The sequence below is a fragment of the Hippocampus zosterae genome, chromosome 19 (genome assembly GCF_025434085.1).
Source record: "Hippocampus zosterae strain Florida chromosome 19, ASM2543408v3, whole genome shotgun sequence".
In the NCBI taxonomy this organism is placed as follows: Eukaryota; Metazoa; Chordata; class Actinopteri; order Syngnathiformes; family Syngnathidae; genus Hippocampus; species Hippocampus zosterae.
The window spans coordinates 1,465,989-1,483,440 of record NC_067469.1 but is presented as its reverse complement, the minus strand read 5'-3'; the positions used below and the strand labels follow the sequence as shown (position 1 = coordinate 1,483,440).

General features: G+C 51.6%; 2 protein-coding genes across 4 annotated transcripts in view; one reads left to right on the top strand and one right to left on the bottom strand.

Moving 5' to 3' along the window:
- cdc42bpab (CDC42 binding protein kinase alpha (DMPK-like) b) overlaps positions 1-6,729 on the top strand; it is a 43,284-nt gene extending 36,555 nt beyond the window's left edge. For 2 of the 3 annotated variants that reach the window (XM_052053475.1, XM_052053474.1), the window contains 11 exons: positions 85-147; positions 249-502; positions 593-717; positions 809-1,023; positions 1,107-1,204; positions 1,902-1,986; positions 2,250-2,373; positions 2,549-2,666; positions 3,407-3,524; positions 3,595-3,752; positions 4,680-6,729. In XM_052053475.1, coding sequence (XP_051909435.1) covers positions 85-147; positions 249-502; positions 593-717; positions 809-1,023; positions 1,107-1,204; positions 1,902-1,986; positions 2,250-2,373; positions 2,549-2,666; positions 3,407-3,524; positions 3,595-3,752; positions 4,680-4,811 — 1,490 coding nt within the window. In that variant the 3' untranslated portion in view covers positions 4,812-6,729. Of the gene's footprint in view, positions 1-84; positions 148-248; positions 503-592; positions 718-808; positions 1,024-1,106; positions 1,205-1,901; positions 1,987-2,249; positions 2,374-2,548; positions 2,667-3,406; positions 3,525-3,594; positions 3,753-4,366; positions 4,442-4,679 lie in introns of all 3 variants that reach the window. The other variant, XM_052053473.1, reaches the window with a different exon arrangement.
- On the bottom strand, positions 6,498-16,961 carry fzd3a (frizzled class receptor 3a). Its single transcript, XM_052053476.1, has 9 exons — positions 16,798-16,961; positions 15,614-16,093; positions 11,394-11,590; positions 10,675-11,137; positions 10,295-10,594; positions 9,953-10,204; positions 8,651-8,799; positions 8,044-8,298; positions 6,498-7,915 (listed from the first exon to the last, which is right to left on the bottom strand). Exons 2-9 carry the CDS (start codon positions 15,812-15,814, stop codon positions 7,663-7,665), a joined length of 2,070 nt encoding a protein of 689 aa, XP_051909436.1. The 5' UTR covers positions 15,815-16,093; positions 16,798-16,961; the 3' UTR covers positions 6,498-7,662.
- Positions 16,962-17,452: the final 491 nt, after the last annotated feature.

The window sequence follows — 17,452 nt, the reverse complement described above, 5'->3', positions numbered from 1 at the left end:
CCCACGCTGGATTCATAGGCAAGACCAATGCTACAATTCCCAACAATGTGCTCTCAAAAAGCCATTTTTCTGCTTTTCCCTCAGATCACGAGCGCGTCGCCCTGGGCAACGAAGAAGGCCTCTTTGTCATCCACGTCACCAAAGATGGTGAGAGCCACTCCTTGTCAAACTATTTGACAAAATAGAATGTCAAAGAGCTTCCCGCGTCATTCTCGGTGACCCATCTCACACTGCATCCTTCCTTTCAGAAATCATTCGGGTGGGCGACAATAAGAAGGTGCACCACATCGACCTGATCCCCCAAGAGCAGCTGCTGGCCGTCATCTCTGGAAGGAACCGCCACGTCCGACTCTTCCCCTCGCAGGCCCTGGATGGCCGCGAGATCGAGTCCTACAAGCTCGGCGAGACAAAGGGCTGTCAGACCATTGTCTCCGGGCCCGTCCGAAACGGCTCCCTCACGTGTCTCTGTGTGGCCATGAAGAGGCAAATCATGTGTTACGAGGTTTGTGCCGGCCTCACGCGACCCCTCCTCGCTTTTTGGCGTCAGCTCATGCCAATTTAGTTTTTCCAATCTGTGCTCCTTCCACTTCAGGTGAACAAGAGCAAAGCCCGCCACCGTCGGCTGCGGGAGCTGCAGGCTCCAGGGCTTGTCCAATGGATGGGTCTGCTCAATGAGCGGCTATATGTGGGCTACCAGTCCGGCTTCACTCGCTACAGGTACTCGATCAGCTGACCGTGCGAGCGTTTGGCCTCCTCATTTTTATGGATTGTGACTGAAAAAAAAACCCTCCTCTGATCGCCTCCACAGTGTCCACGGTGACGTGAATCCAGTTAGCCTGCTTCATTCCGAGGATCACACCCTGGCATTTATCCCTCAGCAGAACCTGGATGCCCTTTGTGCCGTGGAGATCTCGAGCAAGGAATTGTTGCTGTGCTTCAGTGCCATCGGCGTGTACGTGGACTCTCAAGGTCGCAGGTCACGCCAGCAGGAGCTCATGTGGCCCGCTGTGCCAAACAGCGCCTGTAAGCTTTCTTAGCGTGAAACTGGACATCAATGTGGCCTTAATAGAAGTGTGTAACCAATACCCTCTCCCTCCCCCCTTCAGGCTACAATGCCCCTTACCTGTCGGTGTACAGTGAGAATGCAGTTGATGTGTTTGATGTCAACACCATGGAGTGGATTCAGACCATCCCGCTGAAGAAGGTCTGTGGCTAACTCTTTAACTGTGTCAAGACCTGAAGCGACTGTGTTGGATTTGTGCCACATGGTTCAAGTACATAAGTCAGTTTATTCTGCTCCTGTAACACAATTCGCATGTGCATCTTGGCAGAGTAAAGATGGAGAAAATATCATCTGATGAGCATCAGGCCTCTTCCGAATGTGAATGTGGATCAGATATCTGTGAATGCAAATTGAAGCGCAAATGGACAAATTGGGCACAAACCACATTTTTAAAAAAAAATAGTCGTTGTACATTTAAACGACAGTAACAGCACAGACCATTTGATGTGGTCTAAATATGTTACATTCGAGGAGTGCCGGTTCATGAATTGGAAAAATACAGCAATTGCGGGCCGCACTCACTGCAGTAACCTTTGAAACAATGGCGTCAATTCAGGCCACCTGTGTCGTAAAAACGTTGTTGCTGCTCGATGTTGACATCCTTTTAGTTGTGCACCTACGGATGGTTTTATACGTTTAATGTCCATGTAAATCAACTGATCACGGAATACGATTGTCCGGTAAATTGGAAGCGGTACACTTGGACCTGCAGTGAAAGTCTAGCCTCTGTCTCCCTCTTGTGGACAACATTTGAAGTTGTAGGGGGAATCGCTTGCCTGGGCTTGATCCAATGATTGAATGATGGCCCATCAACGGTTGTACACGTGTCTGAATACAGGTGCGACCTTTGAATGTCGATGGCTCCCTGAACCTGCTGGGCTTGGAAACAGTGCGGCTCATCTACTTTAGAAACAAAACAGCCGGTGAGTTGTCCTCCACACAATGTGGCGATAAACGACCAACTACAATCCCCCAAAACGACTTCTCTCCATAGCATTCGTCTCACACATTGAACGCTAACTGTTGACCGGGTGTCGTAACAGCCTTGTAAAAGCCCGCGTGCTCTTCTGCCACCAGATGCGTCTGTGGCAACGTTGATCACGTTTGTTAGCTAACTTGCGTGTGTGAGAAGTGCTTTGTAGTCACCGATGTAAACATGCCCGTGGCTTTTGTTGTGATCTTTCAGAAGGCGACGAGCTGGTCGTCCCGGAGACGTCAGACAACAGCAGGAAGCAGATGGTACGCAGCATGAACAATAAGAGACGCTTCTCCTTCAGGGTGCCGGAGGAAGAGCGACTTCAGCAGAGGAGGTACTTAAACAGGCATGCCGAGGAGGAGGATTCTGTGCCCAGAGTTATTTCATTGACCACCATATGGATTTAGAGGATGTGAATCACAAGTCTGCCTTATTGATTTGAAATTAGTTTGATGCTACCAACTAAACATTGAACTGCGCATGAGGTAAAAACGTTTTTGTGACTGCAGAGAGATGCTGCGGGATCCAGAGATGAGGAACAAGCTGATCTCCAACCCCACAAACTTCAACCACGTTGCCCACATGGGACCGGGGGACGGGATCCAGATTCTCAAAGACCTGCCCATGGTATTCAAACACACCGCTGCAAAACGCCCAATTGACATGCACAGACACCGTCCACAATATCAAAGAATCATTCTTGCGATCGACCACTACACAGATCAGATTCGTGCAAGGTGGGAAAGCCTTTAAAAAGCATATTTAAGACTCCTACGCATTGGTAGGTATGTTGCTTGAGCTTATATTTGGGACGCATCAGCACTTTATCAGGAGAAGCTCCAAACTATCAGATGATGGGGACAAAAAGTTGGGATGTCGTGGCACAACCGCCTTTGTCCACAGTTTAACTCAAAGAGTTGTGATGGCAGAAACTGGATTGAACAAGGAAAAAGGCCCGCGCTTCCAAAATGACACCTTCCGGCCTGACAGGAATTTGCGACTGCCCACCTGGACAAGCCAAATGCCTTCTGGACAAAAGTATTTCTCATCAGACGAGCCAAAGATGGAGCTTTTTAGCCATGTGGAGTATGATGAGGACTCAAGGGGAGACTTTCAACCGTCAAGCATGGTGGTGAAGGACGACCACGTATGCAATTTCGTCCTTCGGCAAACATCCGAGCTCCTTTTGGAATGGATAAAGCAAGCCTCTGGAACGGCCTTCCCAAAGCCCCGCCCTCGACGCTTTCCAAAACAAATCTGTTCACGCATTCAAACGTCACACGACCTTCAGTGTCTTGGACATTTGTCGAGTTTCCCGGGCTTTTGCCGGTGCCTCACCGCTTTTTCTGTGCGTGTGCTCAATTTAGAATGTCCGCCTCCAAGAGAGCCGCGCGGGCTTCAGCGGTTCGGTCAGCATCCCTTCCATCACCAAGAACAAGGCCGAGCCGGGCCGCTCCATGAGTGCCAGCAGTGGACTGGGCATACGTGAGTGGGCCACGCCGCCGCCGCCGCCGCCTGGTGGGCCCGAATTCCTTCTGACTTGATGTCGCCACAGGCTCGTCTTCCCAGAACGGCAGCGCCCTGCGCCGGGAACTGTCGGGCGGGAGCTACAGCTCCAAGCGGCAAGCCATGACGTCGCCCTCGGAAAGCTCTCTGTCCTCGGGCGGAGGCGTGGACTGCGGGGAAGCTCCCCTCTCTCAGTTTGACCGAGAGGTCAGTGCCTAGCCCTTCATGTGGAGCAAAGGTCAAGGGGGAAATAGTCCCGGATAGTCGAGCCAACAACACCATTGTGTCTTTGCATGTGATCATAGTTGTTGCACACCCCCACCCCCTCCTTCTCCCATCCGCCACAAACATCCTCATCCTCCTCTTCCGACTTGCTGACTGGTGGGCACCCCGCAATGTCACATTTCTGCAGCAGCCCCCACCTGAGCGGCTCTTTCCGATCTTGACTGTTGCTGTTTCATCGGCTGGGTTTCATGATTACTTCCTGTTCTGTGAAAGGAAAGTCTTGTCATGTCACGTCGCATGACCGCATAGCATTGAACAGGAAGCGCTGTCGTTGTTTGGTTACGGGTGACGTGTGCCACCCGACTAAACAAGCCCACCCCATTCCTCCGCCCCCCCCCCCCCCCCCCCCCCCCCCCGCCCGCCTCGATCAAACGCCGCGTCACCACCCTCATGGCCACTGAGCGCCGGAAGCCGCCCGATCCCATTTTGCCCCATTTCTCTCCTTTCGCGCACCTTCAACCCCAACCGCCCCCCACCCACCCCACCCCAGCATGCTGTCTGTGGGTGCGGCCCTGAGTCTCAACTCTCCTCTGCAGTGGCAGGCGGTTTCGCCGTCGGAGAAGACCCCCGATCTGAAAAGGGCTTTAAGGACCTTGCTTAGTAAGATGAAGGTAATGTCAACGACTTGTGTGTTCTCGTTGCCAAACGTTACCCGCGCGCCACATTTGGACATTCTGGGGGAAATTGTCGCAGTGTTCACCGAAGCGTTTCAGCTCGACACCTGGGTCACTCGGGTCTCCTCCATGTCCTGCCATCACGCGTCATTGTGATGACCAATCCTCGGTTACCACGGCAACAGAAGGAATCGCAAAGTAAATCGAAACGCTTTCTTTCTCTTTTCTTTTGCAGGACTCGGATTCCCCACGTCACTCGACGGCCTCCAACAGTTCCACCTTCAGCAGCCCCCCCAGTCCGGCCTCGCCTCACAAGACCAAGTCGCTGTCCTTGGAGAGCACTGACCGAATGGGCTGGGACACATGAGCCGGCCCGGCCCGGCCCGGCCCGGCCCGCACCCCCACCAGCCCGCCAGTCCAGTGACAGCACACGACTCCCCCCGCCCTACCAATGCCAACACAACTTTACCTCCCTCGCGACCCCCCCACCCAACCCACCCAACCCACCCGCCCCCTTTAACGGTTGTTTATTGGGGTTGAAGTGGCGTCTGAGTCAAATGCTGACACCCCCTTCCCTGCCTCATTCAGATGCAAAGACAGGAAAGAAAAAAAAGATTTGTATTTGTACATAGGAGCTTTTTGGGTAATAGGGGACAATATTTTAATTTATTTATCAATATTAGACTAGAAGCCTTTGTTTTGCCGGCGGCCCCCAAAAAGCCCCCCCCCCTTGCGCCCTCCTCCCCAACCAAGCTGCCGACTTTGCTAACACTAAACTTCCCACTAAGTGCAGTCACTTTATAATCCGTTTTCCTTCCAAAATACAGCCGGCGACCTCATCGCTCATCCTCAAAGGGGGGTCCACTTGCCCCCCTCCCCCCGGCCCAACCACTACAATAATGTACATAGGTTCCAAGTAGAGAGTAATATATGATAAGGAAATACTATAGAGAACTACATGGGGAAATAATCCTATTATTTTTCCCATTTTATTCTCGAGTGATTTGGGCTTTTATTCATACGGAATCCATTTTAAAACTTTTGTTTTATCGATTTGCGTTTAGATTTTCTTATTTTATGACGTCTTGTCCCCCCCCCCTCCCATAAATATGGATTGGAATTTGAGCGAAAATCAGAATGAACACGCGTAGGCACCGAAGGGAAGTGTGCACGTGATCTTTTATTTGGTTACCCCAAAAAAATGGGGGAGGAAAAAAAAAAAGAGGGCAACATCCAGACTTTCAGTCGAGCCATCGCTCGCGTTTGTTGGGATCAGCCGCTCATTCCCGATGAGAAAAGGAAAAAGAAAAAAAAAAGCAAAGAATGTCGACACTGTTGGGAGCTTTATGTTGAAAAGTTCGCAGCTCCTTTTTGGCCTCCCACTCACAAGCCAATCTGCTTCCCATAGCGCCGACTGTTATTTTATTTTCGTTTGCTTCTTCTACTGGCGGATGCGAGGTGTCCTCACTCATGACACCACCTTGTGGCGATTCACTACACGACGCTGCGCTTCTAATGTGCTAATCTGTCACTTTGTAAGTGTGGTTGTCAGGGAAGCAAAAATACATGACGTGGTCATTCCTCTCCATTTTTTTTTTTTTTTTTGGGGAAACACTATTCCACTGTGTGCGTTTTTCTTTTGGTTGACTTACTAACCAAGCCGATTTGATTCTGATTGAAAGCACCTCCTGAGCGCCCGGCACGTGGAATGTATTATCTCAGAAGCGAGGAGGACCTTTTTTATTGGCCGTTGTTGTACACTGTGCAGGTGAAATAAAACGATCCAGACGACAAGAAAGACTAACTCAGGAAAAGGTTAGAAGCAATATGATTTTTATGGCAGGAGTGGATTCAAAAGAAAAATGTTTTCGGGCTGCTGTGGAGAGAAAAACGTAAGGAAAAAAAAATCTATTGCCTTTGCATTTCAGTGAGGTCTTATCTAAAATACCTTCTATATTTTGCTTTCATATCATAATACACTTTGGTTGTTTTTTTTTTTTTTAGGATTGCTTTGTAATAATTTGTACAGTTTTGCATGTTATAGATGTAATCATTTGTTTTTTGGTTTTGTTTTCTTTTGGATTTTCTTTTGTTTTTTTTTTAACGGTTTGGGCGTTTTACTGAGGATAACCCACTACAGGTGATGTAGATTCTTTTTGCACAAAAATATTTAAGGTGTAAGGTCAAAACAAAATGTATGGAACTGGCTGCCACACTTCTGTGGACAACTCATATTAACCTGACTCCGATGTATTTCAATAAAGCGGAGGGCTGTTACAAATGCACCGCGTGTGTGTGTGTGTGTGTGTGTGTGTGTGCGTGGGTGTTTTTTAGCAAAACATGTTCTTTCTTTTCCATTTATTGGAAAAAAAAATCAAAAACGAGAATTTTGTACATTTATGCAGTTTTGAACCACCAGGACAAATAATGCTCTGGTCAACAAGGGTGGGGAAACTTTAGTGCTCAGGGGCCTATTTAGTCTTTTATTTGTAGATGGGTAAATGTGTGTGTGTGTGGGGGGGGGGGTCGTAAAATATGTGGTAGTTTTCAATAGTTTTATTTTCATAATTCAAATTCTTTTAATGTAATCAATTCCATAAAGGTAAGTGACATGTCTAGTTTTCAGTATTGTTTATTTTGTTTTATTTTTTATTCATCAAACTTGAAAAAAGATCTCTTGCTACCGACTACTTTTTTGATAAGGGTCATTCCACAAGTGGAACTAATTTGATGTCCCACCCATCCAATTATAAATGATGCACAAAATACTAACATACAGCAGTTTCTGTGTTATACTTGTACCTGAAACATCTTTTTTCCCCCCCTATTTTGGAAGATACACATGGTTGAAGAATTCTTTCCCAAGCACATTCACCGAGCATGAAAACATTCTGAACGGAGGGATTTCAGCAAGCCAACGTACCAGAATGTGCAGCCGGCGAGCAAATAGCTTTCAGTCCATCCTGCTGATAAACACACCCAAAAAAAAGGCCAACGAGTGGACAAGGGCGAGCTAAAAGACCGTCAGGACCTTAAAAAGGTGCAATAAAAGCATCCAAAAAGTAGCCAGTGAGCCATTGGACATTGTGTTGAGACCAAAAATCCTTTTCTAGTCCGTTCTTAATTTTGGCTAATAGGTCTGGCACCTGGAAGGCGTTGCTCCGCCCCCAAGCATTAAAAAAAAAAAAAAGGATTGAGCACATTGTAAGTAAAATGTCTCATGCTGCGTCTTCCTCCAGCACCCTGTGAATGCCGTTTGCGGGGAACACCAGCGAAGCTTGGGGGACGCAGCTGAGGTCCCTGACGCTGCCGTGCCGCGAGTGGATGTCCAGCAAGTGAGCGGAACCGTGTCGTGACAGGCCGTCCAGCTGATCCGCGCTCAAGTGTCTCGTTCGGGAAGGATCGTCCAGCTGGGGCATGCTGCCGTAAGGGGCGCGGTCGTCGGACGCTCGGAAGCCGGAGGCCGAGTATCTGAAGGACGCCGCGACGATGGCAGATGACGGAAGACATGAAGAAGAAGAGTACGGAAAGCCGTTAGAGTGCCGGCTGACAAGGTGGAATCAACACTCGGGCGAAGACCGGGTGGGCGAGGAGCTCACCCGCCATCTCGGGAGCGGCGCAGGCTGCCGTGGTAGCTGCTCAACTTGGAGCGGCCGCTGCGCAGCGAGCCCGCCCGGCTGGTGCTACCGCTGGGGGGCTCGTCCAGCATGGCTAAGTGGGTGGAGGAGGCGTGCGTGGACGTGCCCTGCGTGGACGTGCCGCGTGACTTCCTGGCCACGGGCTCCTGGGGGTCCCTCAGGAGCAATCGGGCGAAGTCGGGCTCCCGGGGGACCTGCCGACTGTCAACCATGGCGCTGAGGAGAGACGAGGGGCCCGGGGAGGGGAAGAGGGGGGAGATGGGCAGGGACAGCGGGAAGGTGGACGGGTGGGGGGCGAGGTGGGAGAGGAAAGACGGGTGAGTGGATGAGTCGCTGGGAGACGGGCTGAACACTCTTGAGTTGGGGGGGTGCGGGGGGGCAAGTGAGGACAAAGACCCGCTTTGACAATCAAGCTGCCTCAAAAACACGTCAATTCAGAAGACCGACACGTCACAATCAAAGGTTCCCATTGAAATGAACTACAATTCCATTCATCGTTTGCCCCCCCCCCCCTCCCCTTAAATGTCGGTGCGCGTGTGCCACGTGTCTCATTGCAGTGTCGTCGTACTCTTTGCGTCGCTTGCCGTGGAAGAAGCTGGCCCACTCGAAGCAGGTCTTCTTGCTGCCCACCCAGAACACAGACGGGATCCCCACGATCAGCATCATCACGTACTTGATCAGGAAGAGGGACAGGTCAGGACGACTGCTCTGCTCCACCTGCACACGACACACACACACATGGGGAAAAAAAGGGGGTGGGGTGGGGGTGAGGCATTGATCCAAAGTTGGATTATTTCACGTAACAATACATTCAGATTGATTTCAGTGTATGACAATTCAATTTATGCTTTTAATTGAATCATTCATTCATTCATTCATCTCCCTAACCGCTTGATCCTCACTAGGGTCGCGGGGGGTGCTGGAGCCTATCCCAGCTGTCTCCGGGCAGTAGGCGGGGGACACCCTGAATCGGTTGCCGGCCAATCGCAGGGCACACAGAGACGAACAACCATTCGCACTCACACTCACACCTAGGGACAATTTAGAGCGTCCAATCAGCCTGCCATGCATATTTTTGGAATGTGGGAGGAAACCGGAGCACCCGGAGAAAACCCACGCACTCCACACAGGGAGGCCGGAGCTGGAATCGAACCCGGTACCTCTGCACTGTGAAGCCGACGTGCTAACCACTGCCCTTAATTGAATCATTCAAACCAATATCATTCTAATGATTCAATTTGAATTGTCATTTTGTCCCTCGAACCCAAATTAGGAGCAAACGAGGCCCGAGAGGCCAAAGTTTCGCCAGGTGCCGCCAGGTGCCGCATTGAGCCGAAAGCACCTTCAACTGCTTCATACATCGTATTTCAAAATGTGTGTGCGTGCGTGTGTATGCGTGTTTGTGTGTGTGTGTGTGTGTGTGTGTGTGTGTGTGCCATCACGCAGGCCAACTGATGTCATAGCCCCGGAGCAAGTTTAGATAAAAGATAAATATAGAAAGGCGCTGAGAGTCCGAGACGTCAACCGTGCACATGTGCGTCATTTCATAAAGACGACAAAGTGGGGGTTGGGTGTGCAACTGCAACGATGAGAGCTGACTTGAACCCAACAACCCCCACCCCACCCCGCCCCACCCCCACCCACTAGACAAACAAACACTCTGGATTACAGTGCTGCTCTTTTGAACAAAATTCCCAGATTACACATCAGATTACAGTCGAGTCCACCATGTCGCCGCATGGACCTTGTGAGCGACAGTTCTCAACATTTTATGTTCCAGCTTCATTCCAAAATCACAATACATTTCTTATTGTCATTTAGCCCCCCAGCCCCTTCCCAACAGAAAGTGTTGACGGTGTTGCGGCGTTACCTGGTAGGGGCAGGGAATATGGTAGTCGCGACACTTCTCCCGGACCCACGTCGTCTCCCAGGCGGTCCTGTGGCTGTTCTCGTAGAGGTAGCAGGCCAGAACGCTCAGCAGAGGCACCAGGTAGAGCACGGAGAACACGCCGATGCGAATCATGAACTTGACCAGTTTCTCCCGGTTCTCCTTCTCCAGGGGGATCTCCACGCGGACGCGGTTGAGAGCCGCGATCCCGGCGAGCAGGAGCGCCACGCCCACCTTGCCAGAATAGGGACGAGGCGGGCGAGATTCGTCAGTCCTCGTCAGTCGGCCGCCGGCGCGGGCCACGTCGGCTCGTCGTTTGCTCACCACCACGTCCAGCCCCAGCGGAGCCAGCAAGAACCAGCGCAGCGCCGGCAGGTCGTAGAGGCCCACGAAGCAAACGCCGCCAACGCCGTCTCCCTCGATCTTGTTCATGGCGAGCAGGCTGACGGTGAGCGCGCCGGGGACGCCCCAGGCGCAGGCGTGGAAGAGGAGGGCCTTCTTCTCGATGGCCTCGCTGCCCCACTTGGGAACGGCGGCCAGGAACCACGTGACGGTGAGGATGACCCACCAGACGCTGCCCGCCAGCGTGAAGAAATACAGCACCATGAAGAGGAGCGTGCAGGCCTGAAACGGAGCGACAACAACGTCGGTGGAAAGACGACCGGAAAGTTTGCCGGAGACGCGGCGGGTGCGGCCTCCCTCACCTTATTGTGGGAGCCTTGAGTCACCGTGGAGGCCCGAAACCTCCCGGGAACGGCGGCGTTACACGCCACCCGGTCCTCCAACAGGAAACCGAGGAAGAACACCAGCGACACCATCATGTAACACACCGCGTAGAAGATGATGGGTCGCTCCGGGTAGCGGAAGCGCGACACGTCGATGAGGAAAGTCAGGAAGGTGAAGACGGTGGCGGAGAGGCACACGATGGACACCACGCCGATGAAGTAGCGTGCGAAGGTCAGTTCCTCGCGAGTGAAGTACATGTTGGGACAAGGGGGCGAGCAGTCGCGCACCCCCATGAAGGAGTAGCCCAGCTCCGGGTCGATTTTCAGCTCTCGGGGGCACCAGAATCCGTAGTCTCGCTGAACGGGAACGGTGGGCTCGGTCGTGCCTTCGCCAAAGAGGAGGTCGACGGGGCGGGGGTAGGGCTCGTCGCAGTCCGGAAACCTGACGGGTGACAGGATGGACGTAGCCAATGAAATGTCTTGCCGCTCAAACGCGCTGTTGCATCCTTTGGAGCAGAGGTGGGCAAACTACGGCCCGCGGGCCAAATTCGGCCCGTTGGTCTATTTAATCCGGCCCGCCAAAGGTTGATACACAATTATGGTTCGATGTCAACGACTGCATTCGTTTCATTTGGACTTGTAATGACAGGCATTTCAACGCCAGGTGGCGCAGTTACTTGAAGTGGTCGGGCACCAACCTGTTGCAGTCCATCTCCTCGGGCCAGCCGACGCCAAACATGTCCATGAGTTTGTAGCAGTCGCTTTTGGCCCGCAAACACAGCCGGCGGCAGGGCTGGGTCACGCGGCCGTACTCGCTGCAGACGGGCGCGTACAGAGCGCACAGAAACATCCTGAGCTCGGGGGAGCACTGCAAGTTGACCATGGGGTGGAAGGGCTGCAGGAGGATGGAGGGGGGAGGGGGGAGGGTACAAAAGATACAGGAAGTGTGTTGTTAAGTGTTGATGCTGTTCTGAAATGTGGGCCAAAGAGGCACAAAGGAAGCAACGGAGCATGTCGGCTGACGGTTGAACTTGATGAGTGTGTAAAAAACAACACTGGCCCTGTCTCAATAATCCGCTATTACCCCCCCACCGCACCCCCGATGGCGATGCTGGCCCCACGACTGGGCAAAAAAAAAATGCATGTTGATCTTTGGGATGGTTTTGTTGACCATCCCAAATATCGGAATTGAAATCCTCCGCAGCGCTCGAACGCACAAAAGGCGCCATGACGCGCGTGCATCCAAAGAGCTTGCGTTGTATTCTTTTTCCTATTCACCTTCTTTGTCTATTTTTAAGCCCCCATCGCCCCCCCCCCCACCCCCCCCACATCTTCACGACGCCGACGGCCATTTTATGAAAAGAATCAACAGCAGCCACCATGCGGGGCTGGTTGGGAGGCGGCCCGCGTCGTGGATGAGACATCTGGCCTATAGGGCTCCAAGGGAGGTGGGGGTGCGGGGGGGTTGCCGTGGGGATTGAATGTTAATGGCTACACGGGTAACAGCTGTCCAACCGCTGGTCCAATTATCAAAGCACTTAAGGAGCAATGGCCGTGTCAACTTGCACAGGTGATGGCCATTTTTTTTAATCCTCATTTATAATAATTAGAAATGTAGAGGAAAAAAAAAAATCCCCAAAACGTTTTTACCATCGAGCTTAGACTTGTGCGGACTGAAAAGAAACGTCTTTGACCTTCCATTCACCCCCCCGAGCACTCGACTGATGACGCAGCGTATTTGAATATGATTAAGATCAATTATTAATACTGCCTAATCCCATAAAGTGCATTCAAATGCGGGTAGCGTATGTCTTTGTGAATGCTCAAGCAATTTGGTTTTTAACGAAGACTGATGGTCGTGGCGGCTTGGCCTGATTTGAGCTTTTACCAAAGGCGGGGGGGGGGGGGGGGGGGGGGGCGGAATGGCAGTCATTTCTCTTCCCGTCAATGCTGCCCCCCCATCACCCCATTGTCCCTCCTTTGCTGCCATTCCATTCTTGAAATTTCAAACTTTGGCGTCATGGTAACGATTGATGCATCACTAAGGCAGGTGGGGGGGGGTGGGGGTAAAGCAAGGTTCGAGGAGGTCAGGGTGTGGGCCCGGAGGGGACCGCCTCCCGGGAGGCAAGAAAAGCCTCCGCTCCCTTTGTTAATAAGCACAATCGGGACCGTTTCCCGGGCAACGGGTGAGCCCTGCGTAGGGGGAGGGGACAGACAAAAGAGATCGACGTGGGGTGGGGGTGGGGGGGGGCAAATGCGGGTTGAGAGAGCACAGCGATGGGTCCACAGAGTCGTTCTTGTCATTCACCGCCAAGAAAGTGTTTCCAAACGTGGCCTCGCCGTGTAAAGCGGCGCCTCGCTCGCTCGATGAGCTTCTCATTCAGTCGGCAGCCAATAAAGAGCCTGTTGGACATTAAATAAAACAAGGGGGTCTTTTTAAGCCGAGGTCACGCCGGGTTGGATTTACCAGACGGCGTTGTGTCCTTTTTCAGATCGGGGGGGGATACGTCTTTACTAGCCAGGCGCTGCACGGGCGGAGCATCTGTTCAAAGCGATCCCTTCCCGGCAACACTTGTAACATGACGCGGGTCCGACCGAGTGTGCTGGAAACACGAGCGGGGGCGGCTTCGCTCGAGCCTCGGCAAGAACAAGAAGCAGTTGAAAAACGGCGACGCGAATCGGCCCCCTTCGCAGACCCTGCACTTGATTTCAAAGGGGCCGCTTCCTGTCTTGGTGCGGGCAAATGCTACATCAAGCTAGCAAGCGGCCGTCCTTCCGTCTATCACGTGAAATGATGAGGAAGACCCCCACAAACTCCCCGTAGTTGCGCCGATGTTCACGCGTGAAAAAGTGCAAACACTCATTTCAACCGCGCAGGGTGCGTAGAGCCCCCCCGAAGAGGGCCGAGTCCAAGCAGGAAGAGGAACGGAGCGTAGCGGCCAAAATAAAGACAAAATATGCTCACGGAGCAAACCGGGAAGGCATTGTTACAGTAAGAGCATCTGTTCTGCATGTCCAGGACGCTCGAGTGTGACGAAGCCACGCCGGTCCTCATGCATCCTTCTCCCCCCCCAAAAAAAGAGATTTGACCCCCTTTTCTTTTCTCTTTTTTCCAACATGCCAGTCAAATCCGCCACGCCGCCGCTTATCTTGGGAGACGGCATCATTGTGGCCCAGAAATAACCCTTTCCCAGCCCCGGGGGCCGCTGGCCCACTTTGGCTGCGAGGTCATTCGCCGGTCAACGGTGACGGGCTCCGGCGAAAAGGAATCCCCCCCAAAAAATGGAAAACGGAGACAGATAGAGGAACCAGTACGGTGCCGTCCCCGAACCAATTCAAAAATCTAATTCTTCATCTGAGGAAGTGCATGATTGTAACCTGGAATGTATTCAATTGACAGTCAGAAAGGGATTTTAAAAATCAAGATCATCAACAATTCCGAAGAAAATACACCAGCGCCACAACAGTTTCAGGGGTTGACAGAAAAGCCGCAAGAACGCCAGGCGTTGGTTGGTTCCGGTCCAACTGCCGCTTTCTTTGCGGCGCGCGGCATTCATGGCCATTGTCTCGGCTATCCGAGGAACTTCCCTCCCATTGCAAATCATCCGTCAATTCTCATTTGCCTGCCCCGAACATCTTAAAGGCTTTGAATTCTCCCAGGAACTGGATCTGGAGCCAAACAGTCCTCACGATTTGGAACCCGTTTGGTCTCCGTGTAATCCCCCCCCCCCCCATGCCCCCCTCCAAACGCATTTCTGGCTTCTAACAGAGACTTAATTGTGGATCCGTGACCAATCAAAGTGAACGCCGTCAAAGCCCACATGCAATCGGTACTGAAACAACAAACATTTGTTAAAAAAAATATCATAGGCCGCAAAAATAAAAAAAACATAGGGTATACGTTGGGGCGGGGGTGGGGGGGGTGGGGTTGCCGTGCATTTCAATGATGCGCGAGCATGCCGGGGTTCTCCTCGTTTCCAGTGGCGAACGCAAATATGAGCATGCGGGTTACATAACGCTGGATTTGACTTCCCGAAGCGGCCAAAGCGAGCACAGATGGCCGGCGGAGCGCTACGCTTCAACGCCGCGGCCGCGGTGCTCCGGGGGGAGGCGGGGTCAAGGCCCGACGTTGGGGAAAGGGAGGCCGAGAAGGGGTCGCGATGCGCCCGAGTGATCAACCGAAATAAACGCTTACGTCGTCGTTCGGGGCTCACGAGTTGCTCAAAAAATATCGGAGCAGCGATCTTGAAATATGGGATTTAGTTCATGAGGGAATGCATCTGCTCCTTGATTGCGCTATGGCTGTGAAATGGAGGGATTATCCCGAGGAGAGAGAAAACAACAAATTGTGGATTATCATCTTTAATCCATTGATGGAAACAAATTGAAAGCCAGCGCGCACGCCGGCGCCGTTCGCGCCGCAGTCAAACGGAGCGAACGGCTTCAAACGTGGAGTTCAAAAATGTCGCCGGAGCACCTTTTCGGATGGCGAAAAACAACGCCGACGACTATTTTAGGACTAACGCGGCCGTGTGATTCACTGCCGTTTAATAATGCACTCTTCTCGCTTTCCCGGGGCGCGAATTCGTTTTCTTCTTCATGTTTTTGGGAATGCACTCCAGGCTCCGGAAGAAAGTAGGCGAGCACTTTGAGAGCGGCTTGCCTACTATCGGCAAGATACTAGTCATTAAAAAAAAACCAAACAAACCCTAATTTCGCAGTGAAAATTATGAATTTCAGACATATGAAAGTTATCTATTTTTATCAATTACAATCGGAGGGCTGCACGCTTGAATTTTGTCCTTAATAGCGATTAGCATTCAAACAAATTGTTCCACAATGTCATTTTCAAACGCTAATTATTTTTCCCCCCTTCCTTGTTCCGCCCTTTTCGTGAAAACGACTTTCTTTGGCGTACCTCCATGGCCAGGGCGGCCGTTTGCTGATCGTAGTGGTTGAACGCGTTGGGCATGAAGGTGGCGTTGTAGGGCAGCTCCTGGCACATCCGCAGCGTGATGGGCTCGCAGGTAAACAGGCTGTGGCTCCCCGCCGCCGCGTCCATGGGAATGGCGACGCACGCCGTCAACATGGACACCCACGGCACCCATAGGAGACCCATGACCGCTCGGGCCGCAGGGGTCGCCGAGAAGCTCGGACCACACACGAGGAAGAGGCGGCGATCTCGGGACCGTCCGTTGAAACAATCCCCTTTTCGCTCCGGATCAGCAGAAGTCGGCGAGGCTCCGGCGGCGCGCTCGGCCGTGATTCAAGCCCTCCGCGTCCATTGCGGGTGAGTCACAGCGACGGCGTCGGCTCGGAGATGCCGCCGTCCTTTAAGATGCTGCGCTTTGACCGAATGACTCGTGTGACTCTGCGTCCTCCAGCTGGCATGGACGCTCTGGAAAAAGATGAATGATGACTGAAGCTTATCTGCAATAAGCGACATTGTGATTTTATTTTAGACTCAAAATACATCGTAACAGCCAGAAGGGCGGTTAAAACGGAATGTTCATCGTATTTCAATCTCGTACATTGTTGGTTTCATTCCGTGCGGTTTTCGACATCTGTAACGAATGACCATCGGATTCTATTATGACCTGACGATTGAATACATTTTTCGTATGATGTCATTTATTGCATGTTAGCTACGTGACTGTACTCACACACAGATCGCATATTTACAGCTTTACGTTTATGCGCCTAAATACTCCTTTTGTACAAAAAAAAAAAACATGCAACGTGGATTGTTACCCACTAAAAACCACATGACCTGCCTGGGCAACAATAAGGTTATCGGATTTTAAAATGATGACGTGAGGGCGTTTACGAACAAGTTCGTCGTCACGCTTCTCGTCCACAATTCGCGTCATCTAACAGATAACTCAAGACAAATTTATCAATCCAATCCGTGATGCAAATGATGCCAGATTTTTTTTTCTGTAATCCGAGTAATCCACGGTGAACCTTTTGCAGCCACCTCCATACCGGTGGTGTGTATTAATTGAATGTAATTTGGCCGCAATAAACCATCGCGGGCCACGAGCAGGAGCGGACGCGAGAAACCGCGCAGATGCACGCAACATTGAAATGGTTCAATCTTACCGGGCAACTGGAATGAAAATTCACGTGGAACGATCTCGTCGCTCCTCGATTCGGCAACAATGTGCCGAGGCCCCCTAACCCGCACCCTCCTGTCCTCCTGTCCTCCCCCCACCCCGCGACTGTCCTCACCCACACTGCCGTCTTCCCCCTCCTCCTCCTCCTCCTTTGTGGTCCCTGCCTAGCATCAAGCGACGATGAATACCAACATAACTTCCGGTTATTACTGAGAAATTAAAAGCATTGGCGGAATACCGGAATGCATTTTGAAGCTTCGGGAGCAATTTACTGTCAACTTTCAGATTTGATAAAGGATATATGAAATCAAGCAAAATATAATATAAATGAAAAAAAGAACGTGAAAAATACTTTCAAAATCACACATAGCCTATATTATTTTGATAGAAGGTGGGCAGAGTTTCCGCTTAGCTACAGTGTCTCTGCTGACTTGACACAGCCGCGTCCTTCTTCCCAGCAGGTTGGATGTCTTTTTGGCGTGCGCCCACTCAATCGTACGGGCCCCCTAAGGTGACATGGGGGGGACCTTTTGCATCCCATTGCAAAGATTGTGAGATAAAACTTTTTTTTAGCCAGGGGTCTCTCTAACTGAAAACAAGAAACATGGAGCATTTTCACCCGTTGGCGAGTTTAATGTCAT

Bases quoted from the DNA above. Each gene is read 5' to 3' on its own strand.
- fzd3a (XM_052053476.1), bottom strand. From the start codon at position 15,814: ATGGGTCTCCTATGGGTGCCGTGGGTGTCCATGTTGACGGCGTGCGTC. The intron at 10,595-10,674 runs GTGAGGGAGGCC...GCTCCGTTTCAG, and splicing joins CTCAAGGCTCCCACAATAAG to GCCTGCACGCTCCTCTTCAT. The intron at 7,916-8,043 runs GTGAGCTCCTCG...GGCGTCCTTCAG, and splicing joins CGCCGCTCCCGAGATGGCGG to ATACTCGGCCTCCGGCTTCC.